Source organism: Cervus elaphus, chromosome 4 (assembly GCF_910594005.1).
Source record: "Cervus elaphus chromosome 4, mCerEla1.1, whole genome shotgun sequence".
In the NCBI taxonomy this organism is placed as follows: Eukaryota; Metazoa; Chordata; class Mammalia; order Artiodactyla; family Cervidae; genus Cervus; species Cervus elaphus.
The window spans coordinates 37,360,402-37,372,406 of NC_057818.1; the positions used below are offsets into that span (position 1 = coordinate 37,360,402).

At 34.5% G+C, this 12,005-nt stretch overlaps 1 protein-coding gene across 7 annotated transcripts in view; it reads left to right on the forward strand.

Annotated features, from left to right (window-relative positions):
• The window catches only part of NFAT5 (nuclear factor of activated T cells 5), a 117,478-nt gene that overhangs the window by 80,981 nt on the left and 24,492 nt on the right, over window positions 1–12,005 (forward strand). For all 7 annotated transcript variants that reach the window (XM_043898946.1, XM_043898947.1, XM_043898948.1 and 4 more), the window contains 2 exons: window positions 8,468–8,602; window positions 8,729–8,781. In XM_043898946.1, coding sequence (XP_043754881.1) covers window positions 8,468–8,602; window positions 8,729–8,781 — 188 coding nt within the window. The remainder of the gene's footprint in view (window positions 1–8,467; window positions 8,603–8,728; window positions 8,782–12,005) is intronic.

A 12,005-nucleotide genomic window follows, 5' to 3' on the forward strand; every position in this document is an offset into this window, starting at 1 on the left:
TACAAGTAATACATAGAAAAATTTTTTCCTTTGTACGTCCCTTAAGAAGATTTTCATTAAGTATTATGTTCTTTGGCCTTGCTTCTGAATTCAAAAGAGCAGAAGAAACTGAGTTTCATTCACTTGAATTTCCTATTGTATGGGTTATGGGTATTGTGACCTTGGTACCCCCAGACACTTACAAAGTCTTTGTTATTTAATTTTAGCTTAGTTTTGTCAACTTCTTCACCCTTAGTAAATCATATTTTTCCCTTCCTTTTAATTCATTTCAGATGTGAATACCTATACGTTAGCTTGGCAAACACCCTTGTTTTAAAAGGGTAGTAAGTAAATATATTTGTAATCTCAAGAGAACTCAGAAGACTTCTATTTTTCATTATTATGAAAAATTTGTTATGGTATTAGTGTTTCCTTGGACTATTTCTGGATAATGTTCACTTATAAATATACTCCTTTTAAAGTTTGTGTAGATTCCACGTCCATTCTGTTGTGTTCAGATAGGGACAGAATAAGTAATCTGTAGATGGTTTATCGAATTTTAAAGTTTTTCTAATCTGGGTGCTAGTTTACTATAAATCACAATATGTCTCAACTTGAATATTATAAGGATGGAATTTCAATTTTAGTTGGGTACATGCAGTTCTTCTTTTATGTGATCTAATACTTCGAGCATGACCATAGCCACTCTCTGAAGACCAGATCCAGGAGATGCTAGCTAATTCAGATCATACTGCCTTAGCAGGAACTGGGGGATGGTTGTCAACTTTATCTTATTTTATTTTTTAGTTCATTTATTTATTTTAATTGGAGGCTAATTACTTTACAGTAAATACTATGGTGGTTTTTGCCATACATCAGCATGAATCAGCCATGGGTGTATATGTGTCCCACCTGTCTCGAACCCCCCTCAGTTTTATTTTATTAATAATTGTTTATTTCTTCTTTCAGTAATTCATTTCTTTATTTCCTATTTAATTGAAGTATTGTTAAAATATAAATGTATCCAGCCAAAGATAGAAAATATAAAAGAAACAGAAAACATGATTTTCTGAAATTTTTCATCTATAGTTATAATTTTCATTCATTAATCATCACCATTAATGGTAACATATTAATATGTTCATGTTGCAAAAAATGTTATCTCCCTTGGAAGCTATGTCTGGGTGAATATGATAGTTCTAAGAAGCAGCGGCATATAGTGCTAATAATAAAAATTGCCATATTTTGAACTCTTCACAGTATGCCAGAGATTTTATTAACAGCTTTATAAGCATTATGTCATTTACCCTCACCATTGCCTTTTATTGTTTCTGTTCTACACTTGGTGAAACTGAGACTTAAATAACTTCCTCAAGGTCACGTAGCTAGTAAATAGTAAGACGGGATTAAAAGCCTCCTTTTTAGCCATTGTGCTGTGTTGCCACCACAGTCACTTAAAATTTAGCAGTGCTAAAAACAAAACTTGAATGATTCATTTTATCCCAGCTGTAGCCTCTGGATGGTTAGGACTATAGTTACAGTATGAAATTATGTTAAAAAACTATATCCTCTACCTATGAGATTTATGTTGTGTAATTTAGATTTTTTATGAATTTAGAAAGTAGATCTCAATTTATATGAGGGGATTTTGCTTGAATACCTATATTATCCCTTTCATTTCCTTTTGTAAACGTCATTTATTATGGAGGTGTAGGATCTATATTTTTACTCCTTTAGTTGACTATTTGGCATTTATATTGCCATCTGCTTGGCAAAATTGAATTAGATAAACTTGAGCAATACTTTCTTTTAAAGAAAGAGGTACCTTTGCAATAATAATTCGTTAGAAATGGAGTGGGAGGTAGAAGGAAACAGGAAGACGAGAGGTAAGTAGAAAGGAAGAGGGGCCAAAAGGTGCTAGAGGTGGAAGGGAGGAGAGGAAACAGATACTTGATCTTCCCTCTAGAGGCACTCAGTGGAAAGAAGGCCTAATGCCAGAATTCACGCTGTGCCTTGTGACCTTAGAAAAACAATCCTGCTTCTGCTTGTTGGTTTAACAGTGGCCATTGGATCCATTTTCTTTTAGTTCGTTTATTTTTAAGGGGATAGAAGAATCCTCTCCTTGCACACCTTTAGATTTCTCCAGGAAAAATATATATACTAGATCAAAGTAAAAATATCAATTTTCATACTTTTTTAGTATCTACCCTTCTATAATAATTTTTAATGTGGCAAAATTAATCATAGCTTTCTTCAACATAATGTGTATTAGGCTTTATCTTACTAATACTATAGTAAGTCTTACTGAAATTAACAAGTTCTTGCTTTACTTCTGGCTCTTCTACAACTTTAGGTAACGAGTAATATCATTCAGTTAACTTTTGTTCTCTTCACAGACATTAAAAAGGCTTTCTAATTCTTTTGACAGGTTGAAATATTTGCTTTGTTATTTTTCAGTATTCAGATGTTCATTTTCTTCAGCTTTGTTTTTGAGGCTCCTATTTGAACAGCATCTAAAAGCACATTGTTTTTTATAATACCAGAAAAGTGGCTGCTTTTTTCTGTTATAATTTTTTAAAGCAATGTGATCCCTTTCAAGAGGCAGCTTACTAATTAAAGGTAAAAATAAAACAGCTAATGCTTTAATAATCCTGACTTCAGTTCTATTTGGTATAGAGTATGTCCTGTTAGGTAACCACCAAACTTTTTAACAGATAAGACCTTTTAAGGTCAAAAGTTAAAGTATCTTGAGCAGACTAGTTCTTTGTGTAATGTAAATACAAATATATAAAAGATAAATATACACTGTACTTTCAGAGGGGCCTCATTTGGCCATCTTATGCCTTTTAATGAATAAAAGGGGAAAAAGAGATAGGAAAAAGTTTTGATAATCATGAGCAAAGTGGAGTTTCCATATAGTATTTTATAAGTGGGTGGGGGTGATATTATAGACTTTCCATTCATTTTGTTACTATAATACATTCATATAATTTTGTACCTCTTACTGTTTTCTAATCAAATAATATTTATCATATTCTTCTTGAATGTCATTTAAAAACGAGTATCTAGTTCCAGTGTTACTCCCAAAAGTTATAAATTAGTTCAATTGGTTCTTTGTTTTAAAAGGGTGTCTGATTACCAGTGTATGACTGATAACTGTTTCCATCTGTTCATACATTAACCCTGTGGTTCTAGACAGTATATATGTATATACAATCACAATTTTTTTAAACTCTTAGGCATTGCTGAAAATATTATTTGGCATTTAATTAGGATAAGATACTTGTTTGTATCAATAAATGAAACTAAATGATGCTGCAGTAATAAACAACCAAAAAAATCTAAGTGGTTATACAACACAGTTTTACTTCTCCCTCATTTTATGATAATATTGGCTGCAATTGAGGAGCAGCTCCATTTTCTTCACTGTGGGAACCAGGCTTTAGAAGCTGCCTTTTTCTGGAATATTGCTATTTTTTTAGTGAAGGAAAAAAAAGATGGTGGAACCACATGGATATGGTAAAGCCTGGAAGTGGCACATTACTTCAGTTCACATTTCATTATATAAACAAGTCACGTGGCCAGTCCTTACATGAGTGGGGCAAGAATGACCTTGTGTGGAGCAAGAGTCTTCTGACAGAAAGGGCAGGCCTAGGGAAAATGGGGCAATAAATACTTTGACAATAGTAATTTCCCACATTACTTTCTTGTAAAGATAAAATTGATTATCAAATATATAAGTACCTAAGGAGAAAAAAACTTTAAAACTTTGGTTAAAGTTTAGTTATTGTTCAATTGCTAAGTTGTTTCCGACTTTTTGTGATCCCGTGGACTGCAGCATGCCAGGCTTCTCTGTCCTTAACTTTCTCCCAAAGTTTGCTCAAACTCTTGTCCATTTAGTGGTGCCATCCAATCATCTCATCCTCTTTCGCCCCCTTCTCCTCCTTCCCTCGGTCTTTCCCAGCATCAATGTCTTTTCGAATGAGTCGGCTCTTTGCATCAGGTGGCCAAAGTATTGGAGCTTCAGCTTCAGCCTCAGGCTTTCCAATGAATATTCAGGGTTAATTTCCTTTAGGGTTGACTGATTTGCTCTCCTTGCTGTCCAGGAAACTCTCAGGAGTCTTCTCCAGCAAAACATTTCAAAAGCATTCATTCTTTGGTGCTCAGCCTTCTTTATGGTCCAGCTCTTATATCAGTACATGACTACTGGAAAAACTATAGCTTTGACTATACAGATCTTTGCTGGCAAAGTGATATCCCTTCTTTTTAATATGCTGTCTAGGTTTGTCATAGCTTTTCTTCCAAGGAGCAAGTGTCTTAATTTTGTGGCTTCAGTCTCTGTCCATAGTGATTTTGGAGCCCAAGAAAATACAGTCTGTCACTGTTTCCACTTTTTCCCCCTCTATTTGCCATGAAGCAGTGGGACCAGATGCTATGATCTTAGTTTTTTGAATGTTGTGTCTTAAGCCAGCTTTTTCACTCTCTTCTTTTACCCTCATCAAGAGTCTCTTTAGTTCCTCTTGTTTTCTTCCATTAAAATAGTATCATCTGCAAATCTGAAGTTGTTGTTTAATTCTCCTGGCATTCTTGATTCCAGCTTGTGATTCATCCAGCCTGGCATTTCGCATGATGTACTCTGCATAGAAGTTAAATAAGCAGGATGACAACATACAGCCTTGTCTACTCCTTTCCCAATTTTGAACCAGTCTATTGTTCCATGTCCGGTTCTAACTGTTGCTTCTTAACACACATGCAGGTTTCTCAGAAGGCGGTAAAGTAGTCTGGTACTCCCATTTCTTTAAGAACTTTCCACAGTTGTAATCCACACAGTCAAAGGCTTTAGTATATAGTCAGTGAAGCAGAAGTATATGTTTTTCTGGAACTCTCTTGCTTTTTCGATGATCCAACAGATGTTGGCAATTTGATCTCTGGTTCTTCTGCCTTTTCTAAATCCAGTTTGTGTATCTGGAAGTTCTCAGTTCACATACTACTGAAGCCTAGCTTGAAGGATTTTGAGTATTGCTAGCCTGTGAAATTGTACAGTAGTTTGAACTTTCTTTGGCATTGCCTTTATTTGAGATTGGATGAAAACTGACGTTTTCCAGTACTGTGACCACTGCTGAGTGTTCCAAATATGCTGACATATTGAGTACAGCACTTTAACAGCATCATCTTTTAGAATTTTAAATAGCTCAGCTGGAATTCTATCACCTCCACTAGCTTTGTTCATAGTAATGCTTCCTAATGGTGACTTGACTTCACACTGCAGAATGTCCTGCTCTAGGTGAGTGTCTACACCATCATGGTTATCTGGATCATTAAGACCTTTTTTGTATAGCTCTTTGGTGTATTTTTGCCGCTTCTTCTTAAACTCTTCTGCTTTTGTTAGGTCCTTGCTGTTTTTGTCCTTTTTTGTGCCCATCTTTGCGTGAAATGTTCCCTTGGTATCTCCAGTTTTTTTGAAGAGGTCTTTAGTCTTTCGCATTCTGTTGTTTTTCCTCTATTTCTTTGCATTGTTCACTTAAGAAGGCTTTCTCATCTCTTCTCACTATTCTCTGGAGCTCTGCATTTAGTTGATTATATCTTTCCCTTTCGCCTTTAGCTTCTCTTTATTTCTCAGCTTGTAAGGCCTCCTCAGACAACCACTTTGCCTTCTAGCATTTCTTTTTCTTTGGGATGGTTTTAGTCACTGCTTTCTATAGTGTTGGAATACTCCATACATAGTTCTTCAGGCACTCTGTCTATCAGATCTAATCCCTTGACTCTATTTGTCACCTCTACTGTATAATCATAAGGGATTTGATTTACTGAGCATGGCCCTGCCCACCAAAGTAAGACCCAGCTTTCCCCACAGCCAGCCTCTCCCATCAGGAAGCTTACACTAGCCTCTTAGCCTCATCCATCAAAGGGCAAACAGAAGAAGCAAGAACTACAGTCCCACAACCTCCAGAATGAAAACCACAATCCCAGAAAGGTAACCAAAATAATCACATGAATCAGAGCTTTGTGTAACTCAATGAAGCTATGAGCTATGGGTGGAGGGCCACTCAAGATGGATGGGTCCTGGTGGAGAGTTCTGGCAAAATGTAGTCCACTGGAGAAGGAAATGGCAAACCGCTCCAGTATTCTTGCTCAAGAACCTCATGAACAGTATGAAAAGGCAAGATGATATGACACCAGAAGATGAGTCCCCCAGGTCAGTAGCTGTCCAACATGCTGCTGGGGAATAGAAGAAAAATAGCTCCAGAAATAATGAAGAGGCTGGGCCAAAGCAGTGACATTGCTGAGTTGTAGATGTGTCTGGTGGTGAAAGTAAAATCCGATGCTGTAAAAAAACCTGGAGTGTTAGGTCCATGAATCAAGGTAAATTGGATATGGTCAAGCAGGAGATGGCAAGAGTGAACATTGGTGTTTTAAGAATCAGTGAACTAAAATGGATGGGAATGAGCGAATTTAATTCAGGTGACCATTATGTCTATTATTGTGGGCGAGAATCCCTTACAAGAAGTGGAATAGCCCTCATAATCAACAAGAGAGTCCAAAATGCAGTACTTGGGTACAATCTCAGAAACAAGAATGATCTCAGTTTGTTTCCAAGGCAAACCATTCAACATCACAGTAATCCAAATCTGTTCCCCAACCACTGATACCAAAGAAGCTGAAGTTGACCAGTTCCATGTAGACCTACAAGACTTCTAGAACTAACACCTAAAAAAGATTTCCTTTTCATCATAGGGGATTGTAATGCAAAAGTAGGAAGTCACAAGATACCTGGAGTAACAGGCAGGTTTGGCCTTGGAGTACAAAATGAAGCAGGGCAAAGGCTAACAGAGTTTTGTCAAGAGAATACATTAGTCATAGCAAACACCCTCTTCCGGCAACTCAAGAGATGATTCTACACGTGGACATCACCAGATGGTCAAAACCGAAATCACATTGATTATATTCTTACTGCCAAAGATGGAGAAGCTTTATACAGTGAGCAAAAACAAGACCTGGGGCTGACTGTGGCTCAGATCATGAGCTCCTTATTGTAAAATTCAGGCTTAAATTGAAAAAAGTAGGGAAAACCACTAGGCCATTCAGGTATGACTTAAATCAAATCCCTTATGATTATACAGTGGAGGTGACAAATAGATTCAAGGGATTAGATCTGGTAGACAGAATGCCTGAAGAACTATGGACAGAGATTTGTAACATTCAACGTGTATTAGACTATCTCATTAATTTAGAATTTGATGAGTTATACAGCCATGTTAAAATTACCTTTGCAGTATATATATTATTAGGATTTACTAAAACAGCAAATGGTGTAATCTGTTTCAAAGTGCTTAATCTTAAGGGAGCAGTTTTCTGAGTACCTAAAAGGTATGTATTTGCATTAAGCCGTATTCCAAGGATTATTCTGGTGGAAACTTAGTCCTTAGGTGTCAATATGGAAGAATGTTTCTGGGGTCAGATATATTGAGAAAACTGTGTACTACACCCATTTCTTGGATATTTATAGTGTACATCAGAATGTGAAATGTGTGGGGAAATTTTGGAACCTATTTTACTAAATGGTACATATTAAATTTTCTTAAGAAAACCAGGAAGATTAGTAAGCCAGTTATAGTTTATTAGATCCGGCTCCTCCTCAGTACTTCTCTACCTCTTTGTTAATTTACTAGTGGTTAGTTAGTCTTTGTAATTGAAAAATGTGTGTGTTTTATTTTTATCCTCAGGGTATCCTAATTCAGGGAGATCCTCTGGTAGAAAGAATTATTCCGAAATGGAGTCAATCTGTTTTCAGGTGTTCTTTTCATTTAGAGCCTCTAAATCCTAGATTTGGATCCTTAAAGATACTCTTAATACCACCCAGAGACTCACTTTGCCTCAGAAGTCTTGTGAAGGCGTAGCACAGCTAACATTTTTATGGTTGGGATTGTGAGATATTTGTTATTAAATTGATTTCTTTTGATTGTTAAGACAAAAACCTGACCAAGTTCATTTTTACACCTTTTTTTTTCATGTAATGACAAAACAAAGATGACATGTAACTTTGCTTTCTGTTATGGTAAATTTTAATTTGCAGAATGAAAGTGAAATTTGCTCAGTGGTGTCCAACTCTTTGCAACCCCAAGAACTGTGTAGCCTGCCAGGCTCCTCTGTCCATGGAATTCTCCAGGCCAGAATATTGGAGTGGGTAGCCGTTCCTTCTCCAGGGGATCTTTACCCAGGAGTTGAACCCAGGTCTCCCACATTGCAGGTGTATTCTTATACCCTCTGACCCACCAGGGAGGCCCAAGAATACTGGAGTGGGTAGGCTATCCCTTCTCCAGCAGATCTTCCCAACCCAGGAATCGAACTGGAGTCTCCTGCATTGTAGAATAAAAGAAGGCAAATTCAGGGGTCAACAAAGACAACTTACAGAACTGAATAATTGAGAGTTGATTTTAGATAAGAAATGTGTTGGTTCTTCTTATGGGATGCTTATATATACCTACAGCTCAACCGGCAGGAGTGCCAGAAATCTTAAAGAAGAGCTTGCATAGCTGTTCAGTGAAAGGAGAGGAAGAAGTATTTTTAATTGGCAAGAACTTTCTGAAAGGAACTAAAGTTATTTTCCAAGAAAATGTTTCTGGTAAGTAGGCATAACACTGCCTTAGAAATTGTTGAGTGTTTCACTTTGTTACAAAGATACAGTTGTAGCAACAAAGTAAAAAATGTTTCATAATTTTAGTAAGTCACTATTTTTTATTTCAATCAGATGAAAACTCTTGGAAGTCAGAAGCTGAAATCGATATGGAATTATTTCATCAGGTATAATTTAAACTTTTTATAGTTTGATTGTTTATTCTCTGAGAAACTTGAGTTTTGCTCCAAGATTTTCCTAAATCAGCAGATTAAATTTCTTATTTATATGGAATTGATATAAATCATTTAAAGTTTCTTTCTTGAGTTTAACTGAAATAGATTTATTCCACTGATGCTAGAAATGACAGTTCTGTATTTGAAAAGTTAAGAGCATGAGAAAATCACCATTATTAATAAATGAAACATGTCTTTCCTAATATTTATTTGCTATCTTTACCTACTTTGGATTATCTTCACCTACTTTTTAATAAGAGAAACGTATTTATTGAGTACCTGCTATGTGCCAGGTGTTTTATATTTGTCCATTACCTTTTGCACTCAGAAGCACTACTTGTTACACTTAGAGTCTGTATTTGTAGGACCTTGGTGTATATTCATTTTTGGTTTAAAATTTTTAAAAATTCCTTTGTGTTCTGAAAAAATAAATTTAACATTATATATCCAATATATTATATCCAATATGTTGCCAAACTCAAAACTAAAGGTACAGTGCTGCCTAAGAGTGCCCTCACTTCAGACACCAGCTGCAAGTTCAGGGGTCCCCTGAACAGGTCTTACTTGTGACCAGTTAGCTTCAAATTCAAGGGTTTCCACTACCGCCAAAGATTTGATAGTAGAACTCACAGAACTCAGGAAAGCACTGTACTTAACAATTTCAGTTTTATTATAGAAAAGAACACAGATCAGATTATAATTTCTCAACCTCTAGTCTTCTGGGTTCTTTATATTATATTTTTTTAGACAGTAAGAATAAAAAAAAATAAGGTGGAGCTTTGAAGAAGATGGAATTTTCTATTTTTAATAGGCTAATGTCTATTTCATGTTCTGTAAAACAAGTTATACAGTGGATTAATGCAGAATAATCATAAAAATTTGGTGAAATGGAAAGGAATTATATCCTCATTTGGTGGCTATATATAGACTCTGGGGTTTTTGTAAGCAAGTATGTAAACAGGCTAAATCATAATATGATCTTTCATTAATTCTGTGGTTCTGCTATTTATTAAAATTTTTTGATCTTTTTCAGAGAAAACTTGCTTTTTTTCTTTCTTTCTAAAGGGCTTTCTGGGAAGTATGTTAGAGTGGAATCAGAGCTGAGATATACAAAATAAATCCTAAAGATTATACTTATATTAACGAAAAAAACACAAAAATTAAACACTTAGAAGAAAGTATGATCAGAAAATACATGAAAAGTAAAGAGACTTTGAGTGTGGTCAATAAAAAAATAACAGGCCTATAATGAAAAGTTAAAAGGCCCTCTATAATAATAAAAAATGACCAGAGGATGGTACAGTAGAAAAGACCACTTAATGATGACTTTGCAAATTGCAAATATAAGTGTGATAGCCATTCATTTGAAACTCCAAAAATCAACTCATCAGGTATTAAACTTTTTTTTTTTTTTTAAACTTTTTTATTACTTGAAAATTGAGGCTAACAAAGTCTGGGAAAATAATTCTTTGTTAATATTTGACTCTTCTAGTCAATGCCATAATATATCTCATACTCATGTATACCAAAAGCAATAGGCACATGGTTATTATATCTACTCCCATTTTAACAACTTTAGATGAATTCTGTAGGGTCTTAATTGCCTATTAAATGTATATATAAGATACATATCTTAAAGACAGATCTCTCTCTACATATATATATGTATTGTTTTTAAAGATAAATTGGTTTTAAAAGAACGAATAGTTTAGCAGCTTGAGTGTGAAGGTGATTTTAAAAGGAAATTAGAAGCAAGTATTTTAGAGCCTAGGAGAGCTTAATCTTTTTTTTAGCTTCTTTTGTTTTTTTTCATTTAATTATTTACTTTACATTGAAGTATAGTTGATTTACAATGTTATGTTAGTTTCCAGTGTACAGCAAAGTGATTTAGTATATCCATTCTTTTTTCAGATTCTTTTCCCATATAGGTAATTATATGGGTATATGTTATTATAGAATATTGAGTAGAGTTCCCTGTGATGTACAGTAGGTTCTTGTTGATTATCTGTTTTATATATAGTAATGCCTATATGTAAGTTCCCAGACTTCTAATTTATCCCTCCCTCCCACCTTTCCCCTTTGGTAAGCGTAAGTTTATTTTCAAAGTCTGTGAATCTGTTTATATTTTGTGAATAAGTTCATTTGTATCAGAGGTCTATAATTTGATGTAAGTATAACTTGTTTTACAGAACATGAAATAGACATTAGCCTATTAAAAATAGAAAAATGTATAGATTATAATTCCTCAACTTCTAGTCTTCTGGGTTCTTTATATTGTATTTTTTAGAGAGTAAGAATAAAAAAAAAATAAGATGGAGCTTTGAAGAAGATGGAAATTTTAGTAGAACTATGTAAAGAAAATTCTTGGAAGAAATGCCCAAAAGATCCTCAGAATTTTGGGGAACAACTAGGCTAAACAAAGACTTGAGAGTTTCGAGATTATGTTTTCAAACTGGTCTTATTAGGAATTTTTTTTGTGTCTCCAGTTATTTTTATGTATATGCCCCCAGCTGCAAAATGACAATTTTGACAATGATAAATTATTCCTTAGGAATGTGAAAAATACCTACCACCATTGCTTATAAACCCTGAAAAAAGATTATCTGCTGGGATAAAGAAAATCGTTATTTTGAATCCAACCAGATTTTTCTAAGAAATTAAAATTTAGATATTCTTCCCTTTTTACCTCAGAAAACATTCTACCTGCTCCACAGGCCTCCCAGCCCTTTGTATGTTTTGGGTGTATTGTACTCCTAGTTCAGTGGTAGTTAATTGCTCTTAATTTTTGAGATTAGGTTTTTTTTTTTTTTTTAATTTACTGTCAGTACTCACAGTTTACTTAGTTTTTAATTCAAATCATTTGTAGAATTTCTTGATTTCAGATTGAGGACATGTGAATAATTTGTTCATTTGATTTTTAAGAAGTTTCAAATTAGGTTTGTTTAACTACACTCTCTAAAACAAGTGGAGTAAAAGATTAAAATACATATGTATATAAATAAATATATATAAATGTAAATAAATAAATATATGTGTATATAGATATTCATCTGACTTTTAGATACTAATTCTGTTACAATTACCAAGAACAAATTTTTATTTGGAAACATCTTTTCAGTTATTGAGTTGGTCAAATAATCTTAAGACTGGAAAGATACTTCGGAAGTCCATCCATT